At 31.3% G+C, this 23,590-nt stretch overlaps 1 protein-coding gene across 1 annotated transcript in view; it reads right to left on the bottom strand.

The window, feature by feature from the left end:
• Positions 1-10,094: 10,094 nt before the first annotated feature.
• The window catches only part of LOC106688046 (protein bowel), a 111,376-nt gene continuing 97,880 nt past the window's right edge, over positions 10,095-23,590 (bottom strand). Inside the window, exon 3 of the mRNA XM_014432314.3 lies at positions 10,095-12,755. Coding sequence (XP_014287800.1) covers positions 12,119-12,755 — 637 coding nt within the window. The 3' untranslated portion in view covers positions 10,095-12,118. The remainder of the gene's footprint in view (positions 12,756-23,590) is intronic.

Here is a 23,590-nt window from a genome sequence, read left to right as displayed (position 1 = left end):
CAGACTCGATCGAAAGCTTGTTCAACATCGAGGAAGACTCCCGTGCAGTACATACCTCGCTACTTTTTAAAATTAAATTATTTTTTGTAGGAAGATTCTCCGGGTGGCTGTCAATAAAGGTATCAAAAATTTAAAAGAAAAGTGTTTATTGTTAACCAACGTTTCGCCCCACTTTGCAGGGCTTCGTCAGGGCTTTCTGATTGAAAGGATAATTTGAATTCAGTTGATCTTTATACTACTATCAGACAGCCCTGACGAAGCCCTGCAAAGTGGGGCGAAACTTTTTAACAATAAATAGTTTTATAAATGAATGGAATATGGTCCGGGTGCGGTAAAAAAAAAAAAAATCAAATAGTAGATAATTATACTATTTTTTTGAGCTAACGTTTCGCCCCACGTTGCAGGGCTTCGTCAGGGCTGTTTTGACGGCAGTAAAAAACAAAGTCTAAATAGTTATTAGTAATGCTAATAAATAGTTTTCTTTTACTATTTTGATACCTTTATTGACCGCCACCCGGGCTTATCCTTCTACAATCTTCTTCCAATATAAATTATAAATATCATTATCATTATGATCAAATTTACTTGCTGTATTTTTTATACAGTTGTAAATATCAATAAATAAATGAATAAAAAAAATTAAAAAATAGAGTGACGGTGTAGGGAACAGGATTGGTGCAGGAATAGACTTGGAATAGAAGAGAGCAAAGTCACTCATCAAGCAGTAAATAACCAATCGGTCATTAGCATCATCAGAAAAAGATGATAACAGGACATGAGTAAATTTTAACTGTCTTAAAATTGTATACTTAAACTTTATAGTTAGTCTTTTTTCTTTTCAAGTTGTTGATGTGAGATGTAATCTCTGTGAATTGGTTGTTTATCTAAAACGCTGATTGGTTGTTTTTCTATAACTATTTGAAGGACGTAGGCAATGTGAGATAATCTTCCAATCATATTTTTTATTTTTTATGTTTTTGTAATTAATTAAAATTCTAAATAACTTTGAATGGTATTTGTAGGATTTTTCATAATAACTATTTTGGCAATTTTTTTTTTTTTGGTGGGGGTCTTCTGACTTTGCCTTCAACTAATCATATATATTGACGTCCTGGCATGAACTAGTAACACATCGTAACTAACTCTTTTGTCGCAATTAATTTTTTTAATTTTAATAAAAACATATAATCTTATAGCCGCGTTTAATTCATTAAATACCGGAAATCTCCTATTAAGTTTTAAATTAATTTCCGCCAATTTTACTAACAGCGTACCTGTAGCTATCGGATAAGAGATTTTTAATTATGGAAAAAAATACCCCAAAGAAGGCTGTTCTCTATATCCCACATCCAGAATTTTAGGGGCACAACTCAAAAATATTCGGTCAGAACCAACATTGAACACAGGCAAAGTTTTGCTCAGAAACTTAGTTTCTCGCATTCATGTTGTTGGTAGGCAGGAACAAAATCATCTTTTGTGCGGGGGAGTGGGAGGGGGCCAATAATAAATTGGGCTGTCACTTAAGTTTATTCCTAATGTTTTGAAACTAAGACTAATAGAGATAGGACTCTTAAAGTTTTATTTAGAATATAAAACACAGATAACGATGTCTGTCAAGAAAAAACTGGTAAAAAAAATTTCCCAGTGTATATTAAAAATATAAAATAACATTCATAAAATTGTATTGAGGTTAATAAACTTTTAATTGAATGTAATTTTTATTAAATTATCATATTGTAGTACAACGTTTCGGGACCGCTGTCCCATGTTCATGTTTATTTATTTATTTATAAGTGTTTCGACCACTAGGGCCATTTACACTGAGTTTACAAAGTTAGTAGATAACAATTGACATATTAACAAACTTACAAAGTGAGAAAGTTACAAATTAACAATTACAATTACAAGTTGCATTACATTACAATTACACGTTACAAATTTATAATTACAATTACATATTTACAATTAAAATTACATATTTACAATTATGATTTACATTTTAAAAAGTTGCAATTAGATTTGAGGTAGTTAGTAAATTGCTACAATGAATTTTGCATCCACTTATATCTATTGCTGGGCAGTTAGACACTATGTGATCGTAAATATTAATGATTTTTAAGAAGTGTAAAAGTTTTGTTATTGTAGTGGGATCTTCCCTCAACATCTCCGGCTTATGACAGGCTCACCGCGCCCGATTACGTTACAAATCTGAGGTCAATATTTTTCACTTTAGATAGTAAATTCAAGCACTTCACTGTTCTTCGATACTTGAGTCATTTTCGTCAGGTACCATTACCGTTTATGAATGGGGATCGTGTGCCTGTCAGGCTCACCGCGTCTTTCTGGTGTGTCTTTCAGGTTCATCGCCTTTCTTAATTTTTGTTTAAATTCTTCAATCGTTATTTCAGTATTTCTTTGATAGGTATATTCTATAGGGAGACCACAATATTCCGGCCTTTTTGATTTCAACGACGAAAAAGTGTTGGCAACCTACGTCACATGCAAAGATAATTGCGTACTCCTGGTTTCTTCTGTGCTCGGAACCAAAGTCATTGATAAAGTACTGGAGAAAAAAAAATTCTGAGGTCATAACGTATTATGATGCTCACAAAACTGGAGGTGAAACTGCTAACCAGATGTGCGCCATATTCAACGTGCAGCGAAATACACATCGATGGCCAATGACTGTTCCCTGTACTATGTTGAACTTGGGAGGCTTATTCACTAATTGCTTGGTTATTCACCTCAGGAATCAATTAGAATGAATTCCAAGAAGAGTTTTCTCCAAAGAATTGTCGCATGAACTGTGTATCGGACAACTTCAGTGATGAAGCCAGCTGAAGTCCGGCCTTCACACCTCCTTAAAAATTCGTCTCAAGATCCCTCCCGGTTGATGATCGTCCAAAATCAACCCCTCCCCACCTCCAAAAGTGGTCCATAATGTGATTGCATGGTGGAAAGAGGAATACATCGGCTCACGAACTACTCCTATGTGAAATGCAACCAAGGAATTTGCCCCTCATGCGAAACCACTCTATGCAACATATTATATCGTCGGCTTTGATGGACGATGAATCCAACTTATTTCTGTCCATACACATATCAACTTCATGTCTGACCCCTTTTTGAATTTTTTTTCGAGGATAAAAGGTCCTATTTCAATTTATATTCATGACCATGATATGCGAATTCCGCATTCAATAAATAATAAGGAATGTTTTAAATTTATTTTATATTTTTCTCTAATTGTCTACATCCTCAAGATGATCGGTAATATTTGGTTTAATTAAATACGGCGATTCAGGGACTTTACGAATTTTCATGTATCGTGTGCCCCTGTCAGGCTCACCGCGCCCCTAATATGGGAATCCTTGACCGCGCCCTACAAAGGGTTAAGGGACCTACACCCAGTAAATATAATTTAAATTATAGCATTGTGGCGTATAAGATTGTAGGGCTTAGTAACGAGCGGATCCCTAAAATGTTAATAAACACTGAACCAACGGGTAAACGTCCCAGGGTTTCGGTCTACCCCTGGGACGTTTACCCGTTGGCGTTAAAACAGTGGAATTGGGTTTGAAGGGGGATCACTGGAAGGATGTTGCAGAGAGCGTATGGTGGTATCTGCATCGAACTTTCAGGTTCGTTAGGCCTTTATTATTATTATTATTAATCACAGATTAACTTAATACTTTTATCAATCGCTCTCTTATCACACAATATTTTTAAACTTTCTTACTCTCAGGTATATAATTGATTTATTTCAAACTATATTTTTGTTTAAATTCTTATTTCTTTTGTTATAAAAATTCTAATCAAAATTAATTGTAAATAGTAACATAAAATTTAACCATATTATTCATGAATTAATTTTTCTTAAAATTTCTGCATAGTGTTAGTTCAAAATTCTTTGTATAATTAATATTTTATGATTTGTAAATAGACTCAAGTATTTTTCTTTTGAGAGATTCTGTGTGAAATAAAATTTATATTTAACTTGTTTGTTGATTGTTCGTTAAAAATGAATGTATAGTAAAAGCTGTTATCAGATAGATTGTCCTTAAAGATGGCCAGGTTAGCTGAAACGTTAGATATAAATTATTTTATTTAGACAATATCAATTTAATTTATTATGAAACTAATATATTTTTTTATGATAAGAGCACGAAGCATATAATATAAAATTATCCAAAAAATAACTATTCTCTTTTATATTTGGCCAGAACATATATATATTATCTTTCAGGTGATGGTTTTAATAATCATTTCATTGACTGACTGTCGCTACAAACCACAAACCTGATAGTGCTCCTGTACTGCCACGTCAGTAAATTATATCGTAACTGTAACTATCCTATATATAGGGAGATGGTCAGGGTTGCGGTCAAAAGAGAAATAAAAATAGTTTACAACTATTTATTTTCCAACGTTTCGCCCCACTTTGCAGGGCTTCATCAGGGCTAAAAAGATACAAAATGAAACTATGTTAAGATAAAATGATAGAAATTAAAAATACAAAGATACAATGAAAAGGATAAAAAAAAAAAAAAAAAAAAACAAGTAACAAAGGCAAGAGCAATAGTTTCATTAAAAAATACGTAAAATATAAAGCTAAAAAAGTATAGGAGATGTATATAAAACAAAAAACAATACGGGGAAAAAAAATATATATATAAATATACAAAGATAAAATAAACGTCAAGAAAGAATAATAAAAAAAAAAAAATAATAATAATGAAAAAAATGACAATAAATGAGTAGAGAGCCATATAGGACAACATACCTGTCAGTTGTAAACTATTTTTATTTCTCTTTTGACCGCAACCCTGACCATCTCCCTATATATCAATTTTTACGGTCAACTATACATACATATATAACTATCCTATAGTTTACAGCATGACATTTGATGTAACAGTAGCTGAACTGTCGTAATATATACCGTCGCCTATCACGCCCTACCTAGTGAGAAAGCACTGTCATGGGACTAAATGTTTTAATGACTGCAACTGTTGTATAGTTCAACCGTCACAGTAGCTACCACAGTTCCAGCAGTATACGACGACAATCTTATACTTTGAAGGAGTACTGCTAGATTTATTAGTTTTATGCATTTAAAAAAAAAAAATTTTAACTAAAACTTGTTATTTAATTTTATTAAAATATGGATTATTTTGTAATTATGGAAAACGGTGGTACAGTGGTAAAGAACTGTGTTAATAGCTCCAAGGACCTGGATTCGATTCCAGCTGAGGCAAATAATTATTTTATATTACACTGTAGTCGAGAGTTAACCTTGTTGGTTCTGGACCTCTCCTGAGGTCCACTTAGCCTCATAAAGTGGGTACACTTATGGAAAAATCTGGTGGTTCAGCGTGATCTTGAAAAAATCACCTTGTATAAACATTGTTCTAAAAAATGGGCTTCCTTACAAATTACTGAACCCACTGAACATTCGTGGTTTTTAGGAGTTCACATTATTATTATTATTATTTCGTAATTATTTATTTTAATTTTACTAACCTTGTATTTGTAAGCCAGTCAAATGGTGAAATAAATAGCTTCTTCTAGTACGTTGTTTCGCTATTTTCATTTTCTTTTTGTTGCCTTATGTAGCTTTTCACAGCAGCATCTTCTATTTATAATTAATTTTATATTATAATTTAATTAATTTCCAATCAATAATTTATTTTATCCTACTATAAAGGGATTAATGTGTGTCTGAGGTACCAATATTGTTCGTTATTCATTAAACTGCAGGGATACACTACACTGAATACTTAGATGTAAACTCATAATTTGACAAAAAAAAAATCTTTATCAATGATAAAACATGATCAAAAAGATGAAAAAACTTTTTGATAGAATGTTCGTTAATTATGTATATATTTTTTACTTTCCTTAGTTAAAAGGTGTTTTGTTTACCGTTCTTCATATTACGCTATCTGATTTCTCAAGAGCCTCAAGTGAATTTCCACGTAATTGCTTTCCGACAAAGAAATAATAAAATGATTTGCAAATACAGAAGATACCTAACCTGCTTTGTAATTTTAAAATAGTATTTAAAATATTTCTCACTGCAGAAAATACTGAATTTTAGAGCTATCTCTAAAAGGATGAAAGTGGTAATTTAAAAACCATTGTAAGGCCAGTAGTGATCTATGGGGGAGAAAGATGGCCCTAAGCAAGAAAAGCAGAACAAATGCTCATCTCCTGAGAGAGAAAGGTATTGATAGGATATGGTGAGGAGTCTCGGAGAATGGAGTTTGGAGAAGAAGAAGTAATGAGAAATTGATAAAGTTGTACGGGAAATCTAGCTTCGTGGTGTTAATTAAAAGAGCGAGATTTAGATGGTTAGGACACGTTGAGAGGATGTCCGATGAAAGGATTCCTAAAAAGGTGGTTTATGGCAAACCAGATGGAAAACGGAAAAGAGGACGTCCCCGGATCAGATGGCTGGACGATGTGGAGGGGGATTTGAAGCTCTTGAATGAGTGCAGATGGAAGGAGAAAGCAAGAGACCGTGTAGATTGGTTGGCGGTTGTGGAGAATATTTTAAAAACCACAAACGATCTGTCGTATGAGGGAATTGTATTATTTTATTTTTTATGTTTCAAATTATATAATTAATTAATTTTATAATCAAATTATGATACTTGGTCGGGTAATTTGATATAGACATATTTAATAGTAGAATTTTAATAGAAATTGGTTATATCATGAACTGTTTTTATTGTTAATTTTAGTTTTTAGCTCTAGTAATTTTTTTATTTTTATTGCCGATTGTTAGTCAGTTTATATTATTATTATGAGTTGATTATTTTCTATAATTTATATTTCACCGAAAAATATTAAAAAAACTGCAATGATAATGAATTTAATATTTTTTATGTAATTGGAGGTATGCTCTATTTGTATAAGTTTATTCCCTAAAACCAAATACTCTATAAGTAAATAAATAAATAGATCTTTATTTCGGATACTTTTTATCGAAAAATACTAAAATGCCCCAACGTTTCAGAGTTTTTCCTCCATCCATACGTCTCATAACTTTAGATGTCCATTGATCATCCATATATAATTTTTTGTCATAATAATATTTTTTAAGCGTGATTATTGCTTTTTAAATAAAAAAATAAACTTTAATACATTACAAGTAGTTTCATCGTTATTTTAATATATCCATAATTATTAATCCGTAATTAAAATATTTTATAGCGTACACTACTTGAAAGTATTTTAGTTTTACTATCCAACTGAACTTATTGGACTCTTACACCTAACTTATATCTCTTTGAAGCCTCCTCTCTGCTACTATTATTGATGGAGTATGATTTTGATTTTTTTTTTTTTTTTGTCCAAAATTTTTGTCCTTATCTAAACAGTTTAAATATGACAAATGAACCTTCCTTTTGTATAAACGAGGTATCTCAATATTTCTTTAATGTCCCGGAGAATAAAATTTATTTATTCTCGAAATTTCCTATTCTCTATAATTCACCAAAGCTTGTAAGAGCTAATTTCAGCAATATCCGATGAAGCATTACTTTTTATAGCTTATAGTTAATTTCATTAACTTAGCGATTAGTTTCTTGTCTACAGTTTTGTTAAATAGGTGACCAAGATTACCTGAAACAAGGTAACTACCGGTAGATCTCACTTGTGTTCTCAAAATTTTTAATCAAATAAGTGTTGAACTTCATAATTATTACATTTTTATAAAAGTTGTCTGTTTTTTGTTTACATTACTTACGGACAGCTAAGCTAAGTAATATTTATCATATTATAGTTACCATATAACTATAACATTTTTTTATCAGTGAATCATAATTTATTGGGACAAACAATGAAAATTTTTTTTTTAATTAATTTCAAATTTCATCCATAGGGACAAATCACTATTATAAAAAAAAAAAAAACGAATACAATCTTCATCAAACCACTCTATAAACTGTAAAGAGGTTGGAGCATTTTTTTTTTTTTATTTATTTATTTTTTTTTTATTTTTACATGAGTAACTAATTCTTTTAAATTAGTCTATATCGATCAAATAATATCGATTTATTCATTTGGAAAAAACAAAACAGAGTAATACAATACACATTCGCTTGATAAGAGATTCAACTGGATATATGGAAGGTTCTCTGTATGGTTACCTACTTAAACATAGATTTTCTCTAAAGCTACGTTTAACCAGCTATCTTTGGCTGGTAAAGTTCAACAGAGCAGGGCAAAAATTAGCTATAGGTGAAACTAATAGATAAAATTGTCATGGATACGATATGTATTTATCAATGGTTCATTAATGAATAAGGGTCGTAACCATGACAACTTTAGCTACTGGTTTCACCTATAGCTGATTTTTGCCCATCTCTGAATTTCACCACCAAATTTAAAGGTTACATTTTCTGGTAAAACCAATAATTGGGGTATCCATGATGTTGTGTTAAATGTAAAATGTTATAAATATAGGATTGTGAGCAGCCCTATTTAAAGCCATGTTAAATGTTAAATGCATAAGAGCTCCTAGCGGATTTTCGATTTGATTTTTTTGAGCAACTTGTTTTATTTTTGTAACTTGTGAGGAAAAGAATCAAAATGAGCTAATTGACATCTATCAATGCATTATTATTATTTTCATCCATTGTTTTATTAGTTATAAAAACAATACTAACAGAATTAAAACACAAACTACGAGAATGTAACCTATCAACAATACGGCGACGAGCTCAGCTGGTCTGTTGCGTGACGTCATTCTCTATATAACAGATTCTCAACTATAGGGGTATTCATGATGTTGTGTTAAATGTTATATGTTTTACCATGTTAAATGTTATAAGTATATTATTGTGAGCAGCCCTATTTAAAGTCATGTTAAATGATAAATGCATAAGAGGTCCTAGCGGATTTTTTGAGCAACTTGTTTTATAACCTTTCCTTCCAAAACTTCATGTTATTGTTTACTTCTAAGTTTTGATTTAAGTAATTAATTAAAACATGCCTAGAGTGAGTGAAAAGTGGAATTTGTGTGAAAGTTTAGCTTATGAGTGTCTTATTGATCTTCAAACTTGTGAAGAAGAGAATGAAGATGAGCTAATTGACAACTGTATTGAAAGTCACAACAACTAATATGGCAGCGATCTCAACTGGTCTATTGTGTGACGTCATTCTCGATTTAACTGACCAAGTAACAGACTCTCAGCTATGTTAAATGTTATTTCGTTTTACCACGGCAAAAGAAGGCAATTTTTTTCGATTTAACAGGAGTTTTTCCATTTAACACGCTTTAACATAGATCATGAATACCCCTTATGTTATATCGTTGAACATGCTAAAATAATAAATGTAAATGGTTTGACCATATTAAATGTTATAAGTATAGCATTGTGAGCAGCCGTATTTAAAGTTTTATTAAATGGTAAATAAATAAGAGCTCCTAGCAGCTTGTTGTATAACCTTTCCATGTTATTGTTTACATCTAAGTTTTAATTACAGCAATTTATTACATGCCTAAAATAAGTGAAAAGTAGAAGTGTAAAAGTTTGGCTACTTACTGATTATCTTTGAAAATTCCAAAACACAAGACAAAAGAAAAAACAAAAAAAAACACAAACTACGAGTAAGTAACCTAACACGACAACAACTAAAACGGTAACAAGCTCAGTTGGTCTGTTTCGTGACGTCATTCTCCATTTAACAGACCTTGTAATAGACTGTCAACAATGTTATATGTTATATCGTTTTAACATGCTAAAAGAAGGAAAGATTTCTCCTTTTAACATAACTTTTTCCATTTAACATGTTAAACTAAAAATAAATATCCCTAATAATTGAGTTTACCGGAGATTTTACTAATCGTGGTTTAAACTTATTTTTCTCCTGTTTTGAATTCATCATCCTGTATCGAGTTTACCATCATAAAATCTGCCATAGACCTTTGCTACTTATTTTTGACCAAAACAAAATTGAGTTACCTTGTTTTTTCTGGTGGTCATCAATTAAAATAAATTCAAAATTGGCGAAATAGGCAATATTGTAATAAATAATAAAATATTTATAAAAATTTATTTTATAAATGATATACAACAGTAAACTAAACATATTGTGCATTCAACACTTATAAAATTATTTACATCTTACATAACTAACAATAGAATTTTCAGAATAAAATCTGATGAAAAACTAACAGAAAAATATCTTCTAAAATAAACATGCAAAATGTACAATTAAATATTTTATGCTCAATGTAACTACAAATATTACAAAATTTCTTTTTTTTTTTTCAAAAATAGATCTACAAAAAAACAATCAGTGTATCATTGCTGAATGTTCCACATCATCAAGGAACATCAGACAAACATAACAGCCATTTTCATATAAATTATTTATTAATATAGTATTCTATCATATAATTCATTGCACAACTATGTGATATTTTAAAAATATACTTATATATATGTGTGTATATTACAAAATATATTTTTCCACCAAATAAAATTCTGTGGTAACTAATACAAATATAAACAACAATTTGTATTCTTCTATTTATCACCTCATTCATTTAGTCATTCGTCATTACAATAATAATATGAACTAGTTATTCTTATAGACATGTATATAGTTGAATTACTGAAAATATTTCAACAATTATAGCTGTAAAAATATTTTACCCAAGACATTTCCTATCTATAAGGGTATTCAAAAATGAAAGATAAATGGATTTATTGTTAAAATATCACTTTGACTGTCACCTATAAGGTGCAACGTCAATTAAAGATAATTTATTTATGTTGCAAATTCTTAGTCCTTTAAAAGGCTGAAGATACATTATCTTGACTCCTAGCTCGTCAATCACACTGCACAGCCGTTACCTACATATCATGGACCGGAGGCGATTCGGTCTATATGAACAAAGATGTAGATGTTACTGTTCAAATTTACAAGGATGGTACTCAAACAACAGGCAATTTAAAAAAAATTCTCATGTTAGGTCTCAGCTAAAACAAATAATAACATAAAACTTACTAAAATTAATAAAATTTTAATTCAATTTTTCAGACTCAAATAACATATCATGACAATGATGAAAACCATTTAATTTAAATGACTATTCAATCATTAATTTCAAGATCTCATCAAGATAACTATAATTTGCTTTTTTTAATTTTATTTAATTGAAGAGAACAAACACAAACTGACATAAGGGCATTAAGTATTAGTGTTCATATATTCATTCATAAAAAAACATACAGAAATAGAAAATCTGAGAAGAGAAAAACAGAAGAAAGAAAAAAATGTAGATGATAAAAATAATTCTCACTGAATTAAAAGAAATTCAATTCAATTTAAAATAATAAAAATAAAGAATTTTATAAATAAAAGAAAATACTATCATGATTTTTATAAATAAAGATATGAATCTATATCTGAACTATAATAAAATAACTATATCAAGTCACGACAATGATAATTCTAAACAAAATAATCTGTTATTTTTAATCTCTAGCTGACTTTCGGGAAAGAAAAAAGGTGTAAAAATTGTGATCAAGGTCGTGTTTAAAACTTTAAGCCAGCTTGTTATAAAATCCAGCAAGTCATTAAAATGTATACAGCCGTAATCGTACAGCCTGTTTTAGAACAAAAAAAAACTATTAAATATCATTTTTGGAAGCTTTTAATTATGGTCTGAATACAGTAAAAACTTTTTTTAAAGATAGATGTATGAAAATAAATAAGATTTTTAAATGTGAGATATATTTCTCAGGGAATGCCATGACAATGAGAATCGAAGTGCTGATGAAAAGAAGTAGAAAAACAATGATATATTATCATTAGAAATAAATGTTTTCCAAGGTGGCATTATAAACAACATAAAGTAGCTTTAGCTATCCTATGTATGGTCGCTCCCTTGGAAATCATTTTCTTCAAATTGCCCGTTATTTGAGAATCACCCGTAACATGAATGTTTTATTTACAATTCAACAAAGAATAAAATCTAATGAAAGAAACTATACATAAAAATTCTATTCCATAATAATCACTTTTGTTGCGCTACTGAGTCCGCGCTTGAGATCACCCAAGTTCCTATGTACATAGCACAATCCCCAAGTAATGTCTGTCAGCGCCTCATGATGTCTTCTATGCTGAACCCCTTCTTCGGAGGAGGCGGTGGTGGTGGCGGAGGAGGTTGCTGCTTGGGTTGCTCCTGAGTGGAAGTGCTCGGTTGCTGCTCTTCCCGCTTGATCCAAGCCGGAGGGTCAGGAGGTGGAGGATCCGGCCTCCGGAACATCGAAGTCGAGGGTGCGTGGAGATCCTTGCGCACCGATAGTTGCGGGCGCATCGTGTAGTTCTCTGTTGGGTGATGACACTGGGTCTGTGGAGACGGTGACCGCCTCCTGTACGACGGGCCTGGAGATGGTGACCGTCGGTCGTCCGGGCGGTGAGTCAGATTCTCCGGGGAGTCAGGAAGTTCTGGAGGGACGTCACCAACAGCATGGGTCAGCGCGTGTCGCCTCAGATCGCAGTTGCGTCGGAAGACTTTCCCGCAGGAACCGCATTCGTAAGGTTTGTGGTCCGTGTGCGTGAGAAGATGAGTCTTGAGGTTAGACCTTTGGTTAAAAGATCTGCTGCAGACAGGACACTTGTGGGGAGATTCCTCGAGGTGCAAGATCTTGTGGACGGCCAGAGTCCTAGACTGGCAGAAACCTTTGCCGCATTCTCCGCACTTAAAAGGCTTCTCTTTACTGTGGATATACCTGCAAGAAAAAAAAATGAAATTAACGTCCACAATTAACAAAAAACATTTATATAAAAAAATTAATAATATTGAAAGTTACAGACATAAAAGTATAAAAACTAGAAAATAAAACATAATTTGGCATTGAAAAGAATACAGTTCAATATTTGTTCTTTTCTACATTTGGCAAAATTTGAGGAACTGTATCTCCAGTTTGATCTAAAATTGTACAAATGTAATCTAGTCAATGAACAGAATAATAATTCTCGAAAAATCGCTTCTTCAAAGGTTCACTTAGTTAACATGTTAAAAATGTTGGCAGTTTTCGAACGTTACTCAGTTTTTACTCAAGCTGACCCTAAAGGAGCGAGTTTACAATATCATATGTACATTTACAAACTAGATTAAATTTTGAAAATTTCAGATCAAACTAATCTTTCTAGACTTAAAAAACCTTAAAATCATGAATTGTAAGGACCTACATAGAAAATAGCAAAAACAAAACCTTAAGCACCTCAAATAGAAGTAAATAACTAACCAGTCTACCGTTCGCCAATTCAGGGCCCTGGTTCATAATGAAAGCTAATAATATTGGTCCATAATGCAAGGATAGAAAAAACGTGGTAATTACACTGATACTTATTTTTTTCATAATAGGGGGACTATTAGTGATATAACATGAGTTGAAAAGTACTAAAGTACAAGTCAGTGTAACTGTATTAAGTTAAATAGACAGGACTAATAGTATTACTTTGTACTTTATTATGAAACAGGGCCCTGGAGTTCAGAGCTAACTTTAAGGTTCAATAAACAGTCTCCATGTAATTAAATATAGAATAATAAATGCTTAATGAACCCGAAGGTTCGATACCGATATTACTAATCCTTCTCTACATACATCTGTCCAGTGATGCCCCTCTAAACCCAAATCTGCTAAATTAGTCTTAACGTAATCCTTCCATCTATGTTCAATCTTCCCCACGGTAGATTACCCGTCGGTTTAGTGTTTATTAACTAACATTTTAGAGTACCGCTCACACAACCTTACACGCCCATCTTATCCGCCGTAATGCTCTAACCTGAATTATATTTACTGGGTGCATTTTCCTCAATTCAGCGTTGAATGGCCTCTTAGTTCTCCGGTTAGTTCATCTTTTTATGGTCCGAATATTTTACCTAATAATTTTTTTTTTTCAAAAACCCTAAGACACTGTTCTTCCTTTAGTGCAATAAACGGGATTTTTTTTAAAGGGAAGATGGTCGGGGGTGCGCAAAAAAAAACACTAATAAACAAACGAATTATTTATTTGTGCCAACGTTTCAACCTAATTTTCAGGGCTATAAAAACAAAAGACAACAACCATCATTCAGAGAGAAAAAAATATATAAATATAAAATAAATAAATAAAATAAATAATAGACTATAAAATTTGGAAGTATACATAACAATGAAATGAAAATATAATCTAGTTGAATAACTATGAACAAAGACAGTAGTAGATTGATGACATTATTATTTATATACATATAAATGTGAGTAATAAATAAATGATACAGTGGATAAGAATGTTATATTTATGAGTAACATTATAAATCTTTTAGTTATATAGATGAGTATAAAGAATTAGTTAAATTAATATTGGAGCGTAGTAAAAACAATATTGTAAAAGGAAAGAACAAGGGACAAGTAGAAATATACGGAGAATTGGGAATGAAGAAAGTAAGAAAGACGAGAGAAAGGTTATAGGATGAAAATCCTGGCTACACACTTTTAAATAGGAGGAAATGTCGCTAGAGTGCAGGTCGGCATAAGGCGTTAGAAAAACAGAAATCTAATGGTCAAAAGATCGTAGAGATAAAATAGTAAATGTGAGAGTAAAAAAAAAACATAAAAAGGGGTAAAATGTAAAATTATGAGAGCCCAAAAAGTAATAAAATGTATCAATATATAAAGAGTATATAATAAAGGATATCTTAAGAAACGGATATTTTAAGGGTGAGTATGTGAAAACAATGTTATAAAAAAGAAGAAGAAACATGGAGAATAGGAAATAAAGAAAATAAGAGATATAAGATAAGAGGGAAAAATAACACAATTATAGGCAAAGAAGGATATATATTTTTTTTTCTATGGTAAAAGCCGTTTGCTATATTTAATCTTTAGTTTTCCATCATTCATTAACTAAGTTGAACTGTAAGTATGGAAACAAGCTCTGTCACGCTCATTATTGCTATGACAAAGCTACGACACGTGTCTGTCACGTGGATATGAGCTTTTACTATATCTGCAAACTGAAGCCTACTTCTGAGAGATTAGCACTTTACGAACACTACCTGTTGTGATAGCAAGTAGCGTGCGTGCATCACGGCAGAGGCTCCGGAGCAGGTAAAGATGCACTTGCCACAAGGGACAGCAGGTGTAAAAATAGAGCCGATTATGAAGAGAGTCCCAAGAGAGGGGAAAAAATAAGAAGAATAGTTCCCTACCATTATTGACTGAATAGAGTATAATTTTGAAGCATGTTATGTATAGTTTTTTTCAGTAGAGGCCATCTTTTGGGAACACAATGGAAACGAGATTTATTTGGGAATATGTTTGCATTGGGGACCTCTGTAAATGATTTCTTACCTTCAGGACTCCTTGATTTAAATAACTATCACATATGCTAACAAACAAAATACTAGTTTATTCGAGTCTTTCCTTTCCGATAAATAACTCAAAAATACGTTAAAAGGAGAGGTGACGGTTTTTAGCAAGCATGTTTAGACAAGAGAAAAAAATATCTAGTATACAAGGCTTAGTCAACTAAGTTGGTATTAAATCATCAACGTGATTTTAAAATATCAAAATATTAATTTAAGTGTTTTATTCAACTTTCTAATGTTTTGATGATTGAAGATTGAGAAGACCAATTAGACAAAATTCCTAATTTTTATATTAAATTTAGACCATAAGTCAAAGATCCATGATCGGACATATATACAATTCATATATTTACATGATATATGTAACAAAAAAAAAAATTCCCCCTACCTTTTCCTTTTACAATTAATACTCGTCTACACACTGAATAAAAATATTATAATTTTTTTTTTGTTCTTTCTATTTAAAAATTTCATTCTACTTTACTTACATTTTATTTCATTTAATTGACAAATTTATTCTCCCTAATAGACCTCCCCTTTCTAGTCGGACCCGATCGGTAAAACACATTTATTATTAGACACCAATGTAAAATCAAAGCAAAGACATAATAGTCACAGCAGTAGATCAGTTTACATAAAAACAAATAAACTAAAACAAAAACAACAATATATAGATTTTTTAAAAAGTTAGTTAAATGAAATAGTTGAATGAATAATAAGTTAAGGGAATGCATAAATTAAAATATTATATATTCTCTCTGTCAAGAATACTGAAATTCCCCAAAACCTTTAAAAATCCGAAGTTAAGGGTGTACAAAGTCCATGATAAAGCCACAGCTCTCATATACCGCTGTGAGACCTGGACTCGAACAGGTACCCAAACAAGATTTGAACGGAAAGTCCTCCGTACAATTACAGGAGCTATCTGGGATCAGATCCTTAACACGTGGATGAGAACTAACAGTGAGCTGCTTGGAGAGACCGATCAGTCAGTATCTTATGATAGGAAGGCCTCCATCAAGCCACATACAGTGGGTAATAATGGCGGTTAAGCGTGATTCTGGAAAAATCATCTCCTTGCACAACCGTTGGTCTACTAAAAGTACTTCCTTAGAAAGTACTCACTCCTGACCCTTCATGGGTGTAGCGGTACAGATTTTTTTTTTAATTAACATAAAGTTATCTCAAAATAAAATGATTTTTTCTTTAGCAGAAGTACCCTTTCCTTTTGAATCCAGCAATGTATGTATTTTATGTATCAGAAAATTATCTTTGATATAACCAAGGTCCTCAGTACAGCAAAGCATACTATTCTTTCATGAAAAGACTGGGTCACCTCGAACAATAAAGATATATAAGATGTAATATATTTATTCAATAAAATATTGAACATGCCGAGATTAATTTTATTTTATTTGTTTTCCCTATTATAAATATCGTCGCCTACACGCTGTCGGGTTCTGCAGACTGGATTATAAAATAGATTTAAAAAAAACACACTTAACAAGAAAAACTCTTGTCCTCAAAACATATTAAATCCGAGCATAAATTAATTACAAATAGCCTGTACATTGAAATGTCCCTCATCGGAATCGAAGGTTGTAATAAAATGATTGTCGGAACAACAAGAGAACTCTGGAGGGAATATACATTAATCACAAGCGGCCGTAGGAGGCACGGCTCCAGGGACCTCCTGATGTGACCACGAAGAGTCTTCCAACAGTTCCACGAAAGAGGGAGCTTGGGAATGCTTTCTAATAATAAATTGATTTTTAGTTAATACGAATTTTTATACTTAAGTATATAAAGATAATATTGCATATAATTAATTAAGGCCTTTCTCATTGGTTCAAAACCCTTCCTTACTACCCACTACTGTACCTCAACGCGATACCTATTCAGTTTCAAAAACTTAAGAGTCAACTAAGATCAATACTTGAAGGTGCTTATACACGTTTGCCAAAATATGACAAGTTGGTCTGAATTTGTCGCTGACCCGTCAAGTGAAAATCAAATGGCACTTGTATTATATCGACATCGAGCCAATCGTACAAGGAACCAAAGAAAAACAAATGTTTATATTATTTTATTTTTAAAAATTAATTCACTGCTTTCTCCATTTACTCTGTATAGATTTATTACTAATAGATTTTTTGTATCAAATAAGATAAAATATTTCCGATTCTTTTTTCGTACTCTTCATTAAGAGCAACAACATTATCAGCTCATATATACATAATACAAAAAATGTATTATATATACTTTAGTGCGTCTTCTCCCTTAGATTGCCTTGTGGCATTATAAGGTATTGATATGGGTCCAGTTAAGGTAGTATAGCTAACGCCCTAGAATTAATGGAACTGTTCCGCTGGCCCCTTATAAATATTTCCGATAGCATTAAACAAGTTAAAAAAATTTATAAAAACCAAATAGACACTCCTTCGAATTCCTCTCTTATTCAATCCTTACAATCCAAAATCTTTTGTAAAATCCTCAATGCTCCTTACTTCGTCACAAATAAAATCATACATAAAGACCTTGATGTTCCCTATGTAACCGATCTAACCCGAACCACATATCATTCCGTCCAATATAAACTCCCAAACCATCCAAACCCACTAGTTTCTAACCTTGCTTCCTCTTCCATTCCTGGCAATCCTCCGAGGTGCCTGAAAAGAAGATGGCCTCGTGACCTTATATTGTAAAATGAATTTAGAGTTCTATTACTGGGTAGTTTCTCTACATGCTGTATCATATCATTATCATTATGCCATAATGATCAAATTTCGTTGTTGTATTTTTTATACAGTTGTAAATATCAATAAATAAATAACAAAAAAAAAGATAGTGACGGTGTGGGGAACTAAATGGTAGCAGCACAGGATTGGTAAAGGCTGTTGCAGGAGGCCAGAAATAGACTTCGAATAGGATGGAATAGAAGAAAATAAAGCATCATCTTTTATTCCAGACAATCCTCCGAGGCTTCTGAAAAGAAGATGGCCACGAGACCCATTAGTGTAAAACGTCATTAGGGCGCAACCAATGAGTAGTTCTCTACACGCCTGTATCACTGTATTATAACTGAGATCATTATAATGTACAGTTGTAAATTTCAATAAATATGTTAAATAAAAAAAAATAATGTGAAAAGCAGCTTATATTCGTTTTTAATGTCACTTAAATCCTTAAAATAGACATTTTCATAAATATGAAAACTAAAAAATTTTCAACTTGGTTTTTTGGAGAATTTTTGTTATCCTACTTGTGAACTTAATAATTTATAACCTTATTCCTACCATTGAAAAGATGAATTACTGAAGTTTTGGTTCAGGTATAGACAATATATGGCGTATATGATTCAGTTATATATCACATATTAGCAGGTGTTGAAAAGTGCTGGAGTTACGTGCTGATATTAAGATTTTTCATAAAATTTACAATTATTTGATAAACTTAGAGATTCTTCTAATTTAATACATACATTGTTAGTTTTAACTAAGTATTAGCTTTAGTAGTTTTTAATAATTTTTGGAATTGGAAATATTCCCATTCTCCTTTCTGAAGTAACCCATGAGAACTTCTTCGAGAGTGAACGTAACATGACTCAACAATAGATGGTTTACTTTCCGTACCGAATATAATAAATAAGTTGTATGGATTCTGGACCATAAAACTATATTGTGCGGTGTTCCGCAAACTGCTTGGCGTTCTTAAAACAATTGAGAACTACATAAAACTGAACAAATACACTTAGCGAACCAGTCTCATAGAAGAGATAGCCGGAAGTTATGCAACAACTTTATTGTTTTCCCACGGTTAGATATTCATCTTTTCATTATCATACGAATTTAAAATATATTTATATTTTTTTACAATTCTAGATCATTTATTTATTAAAAATAAGTTAATAAATATTATATGTATTAAACGTTCATAAAATAAAAATTAGGATTCACTAAAACATCGAAATGCATGGAAGATATATTTTTCATGATCATGACATATGATATAATATCTGTTCGTCAAAAAGAAATAAATATAAAAATTCAGTCAATTAAACTAAACTTAAGATTGCCCTAGGTAATGAATGACCAAATGAATATGAGACTGTTTGGATAATTTTTGTTATTAATGCAATTTAATTTCTGAACAATTCGCAGTTATAGGACAGAAGAATTAATTTTAATTAATAAATAAATATGATTTTGTTTATTTATGTTGTTCTTTTCTGACCGCACTCCCCGACAAACTTCTCTAATCATTAATCTACGGTCAACTATCTACACCTCATTTTTCCCATTGTAATTTCTATTCTTCTCAATTTTTGAGTTTTAATATCAGTAAAAGAAAATAGTTCTTTTAAAAGAAAAATATTTGAAGCGATTTATGGTGTATCGTAAAACATTAATTATACAATTAATTTTAAGTCAGACTACAGAAATATAAACCAACATAATGCAGAGATCTTATGTAAAATAAATTTATGTTGAATATAGTTGAATTTTAAATAATTATTTGTAATAAGAAAATAGACAAAAATATAATCTGGAATAAAATGATAATATACTCAAATTGGTCGTTAAGGTAGATTATATAATAGTGTTATGATAAGTTGTTAAATACAAAAATTGTGAAGAATAGAAATTATTAATAAAAACACCTACCTAAGTTACTCAGAATGTATAGTGAACATGTTGTTATATAATATAAATTTTCATTTAAGTTCTAATATATCCGGAAAAAAAAAAATATTTTTTATTTTTTATTCATTTTTTCCTAAATGAACGAGTAATTTATTTATAGAATCGTGGGTATGTATATAAATATTTGATTACTTTTGTCCGGTATAGGGGGTTGAAGAGTAATAAAATTGTCCTCGTCCAGAATTGGGGGATTGCGGACAGAGCTCAAGTTTGTCCGTTAGGAGGGGTTCCATCTATGGAGAGATGTCCATTAAGGAAAATTTTACTGTATTAGATTAGATATTACTAGTAAGTATATAAGACTTCAATCTTTGTTAATTATTTTCCAGTTAGAACACTCGGAGTTTTTCTATGCATGTATATTCCTTTCTTTTTGATTCTAATATCGACCTTATATAGACATAATGGTTACACAGGGTTTGCTTAAGGCTTGTATACAGTCATTATGGTTGCAACGTTTCTCTAAACGGAGTGTGAAAGGCAAAAGGTCATTTGAATGCCGGTTCTGCTCGAATTCTCACGACCTAAATCATCGGTATGACAATTCACTCCAAGATCATTACTGATTCATTTAAATAGTTATATAAGTAAAACTCTTCACAATGGATGGCCATTTTTTTTTTTTTTTTAAGGATGTCCGCTAAGAACGAGTATTCGGTTATTAAAAATTGCATACATGTATCAAAACGAATTTTTAATTTGGATCAATGAGATCTACATATACTTTTGTGTTTTATTTATTCATATAATATTTTTTAAATTTAGCGTATAAACATATTTAAAAAAATAGAAAATAATCTTTATGAACACATAGTGCTAAAGCCTCTAGTGGCAATAACCTAACTTGATGTTTTGATTTTAACTTAGACCAATTCCTTTCCAATCTAAAACCTTTGTATACAATATAATGTCTCTATACCAGGGGTATTCCTGATATTGTGTTAAATGTTAAATGTTATAAGTATAGGATTGTGAACACAGCTCTATTTAAAGTCGTGTTAAATGCATGAGAGCTCCTAGCGGATTTTCAGAGCAACTTGTTTAGTAACCTTTTCTTCCAAACCTTCATGTTGTTGTTTACTTCTAAGTTTTGATTATAGTAATTTATTACAACATGCCTAAAGCACGTAAAAAGTAGAAGTGTGAAAATTTGGTTACTGATTGTCTTGTTTGAAAACGTCCAAAACAATAATAAGACAATCGAAATACAAACTACGAGCATGTAACCTAACACGACAACAAACAAAATGGTATAAAATTCAGTTAGTCTGTTGCATGACGTCATTCTCCATTTAACAGACCTATTAACAGACTCTCAGTCATGTTAAATTAAAACATGGTAAAAGAAGGAAATATCTCTCCATTTCACATATACTTTTCCCTTTAACATGTTAAACTAAAGATCATGAGTACCCCTAATATAAGTCAGGAGAAGGTACCAATGGGTATCAGTCTCTATCATACCGCTCATGGCATTCTTTTAATTTTGCAAGATATCCTGGTTGCCTTTCAACATCATGAATGCAACATAAGTCTCTCATAAGTTCTCAGAAATTCGATACGTTATTTTGGCTTTGGATCGACCATATAAAAGTCTACAAGTCGGAAAATGTTTACCTTCTTAGCCTAGACATCATTATTACACTCATAATTTAATTAAGTTAATTATTATTTTATTGGCTCCTTTCTTTTAAAAAACAGAAGACAAGCATGTCGTATAATGATTTTCTCACAACCTTTTTTTTTTTTATTCGAAACAGTAGCCGACGGGAAACGAAAAAAGAGCGGATGTTGTTAGTTGCGAGGAGCTACTACAAGAAGGCAACAGGCGTGAATATGATTCCACAGAAGATAAAGATAAAAACTCGACGAGGCAGGTGTTGGCTTTTCACCATCGCAGACTAATCGGGTTTTCCAGACCCAATACTGAATCGTGGGGGGAGGGGGAGTGATTCCTCAGGCCCTAATGAGCCGGGACGTTGGCTACTAACTCACCATCTGGACTTTTTTACCTCGATCTAAAAAAGTGCTTTCAAGGCTACGGACTGCCCCGAGACTCTCAGGCCTCATAGAACACAATAGACTAACTTATCCCTAGTGCTTCTACTGTTTGGGAATGTTTAAAATAACAGCGAAAGAATAACAGCATATATACAATACTCTACAAGGAGCATACGAAGGATTTTACTTACAGTGGGCGACAAGTAGCAGATAATGTAATTAATTGTATTACGTAGAGCATATTTATTTATCCGTTTTTTTAACACTACTAACAATGAGAGATATTGGTTGGTTATTCATTTTTTAAAAATATTTATTTATTGCTATTTACAACTGTACATCAGTCTTTTGTAATGAATTGGAAGTTGAGACCGTTTGTCCAGTAAGTGCTGTAAAAGTCGAAATCGACGTGCAGTTTCCTGTCTTTGGGTATTCATGATGTGTTAAATATAAAAAAGATTAACTAGGCTTAATGTCAAGTATTCTGCAAGCAATTGTCTATGTTGTGTATGTTTTTATTTTTTAAGTTATTTACATATATTTAATACTTTTTATGAATATATATCTATCTGTCACTACTTTTATCAATTATATGACATATATAACGAGTTTATACTCTTATTTATTATTAAAATGAATATTAGTTGCATTTTAGGCGTGTTCTATTTATGTTAAAGAGGGAAAAAATGAGAGAAAAAAAAGAAAAACATGTAAAAGAAAGAAAGATAAAAAAAGAGGGATTAAAAAAAAAAAATAAAGTATAGCAGAAGAAAAGAAATAATGAAAAATAATAAATGAAGCAAAGCGATGAAACAAAAAATTGTGTGACATCACTATCCATTTAGTAGATCTACTGACAGACTCTCAACCATGTTAAATATTATGTCGTTTTAACATGCTAAAAGAAGTGAATATTTAACACACTTTAACATGATGAACTAAAGATCATGAATTTATTTTGTTTCAAATAAATAAAATCAAAGTTCCTTTAGAACAAGATTTTTCTTTTAAAATTCAGCATTCAAGTTCTTTCAACTATTTGAATTAGAATAATATTAAATATTACTTCATAGTACACTGATATGTCGAGTTTAAACAAAATCATTAGAGCCTTTTTTGTGAATATCGAACAAAAAAATGAGTAAACTCAATTATTTATAGCCGTGATTATTAACTTCTCCTAGAGGCGATTTAAATGAAAAACATTTCAGGCTTACACTTGCTGAAAATTGGTAATTTCAGTTCCTCACAGCTCTTTGGTCCTCACAGCAGTTTTGGAGTTAGACGTTCACACGGAACATTCTGCGAGACTTGTTTATTTTGGATTCAAAGCACCTCAAATTCGAGGATTCTAATTCGATATTTTTCACGGTCGCAATACCGTAAGTACCCTTGATATATATTCCATATACGGAAATGGAATTTTTACTATGTTTATTAAGTAAGTAAAAATATTGCTTTGTTTTACTAATATTTTAATAATATGAAATAATCATTAAATCTT

The sequence above is a fragment of the Halyomorpha halys genome, unplaced genomic scaffold (assembly GCF_000696795.3).
Source record: "Halyomorpha halys isolate HHAL.00 unplaced genomic scaffold, Hhal_1.1 Scaffold1044.1, whole genome shotgun sequence".
NCBI lineage: Eukaryota > Metazoa > Arthropoda > Insecta > Hemiptera > Pentatomidae > Halyomorpha > Halyomorpha halys.
The sequence above is the reverse complement of the archived record's forward strand: the minus strand, read 5'-3'. Positions and strand labels throughout refer to the sequence as shown.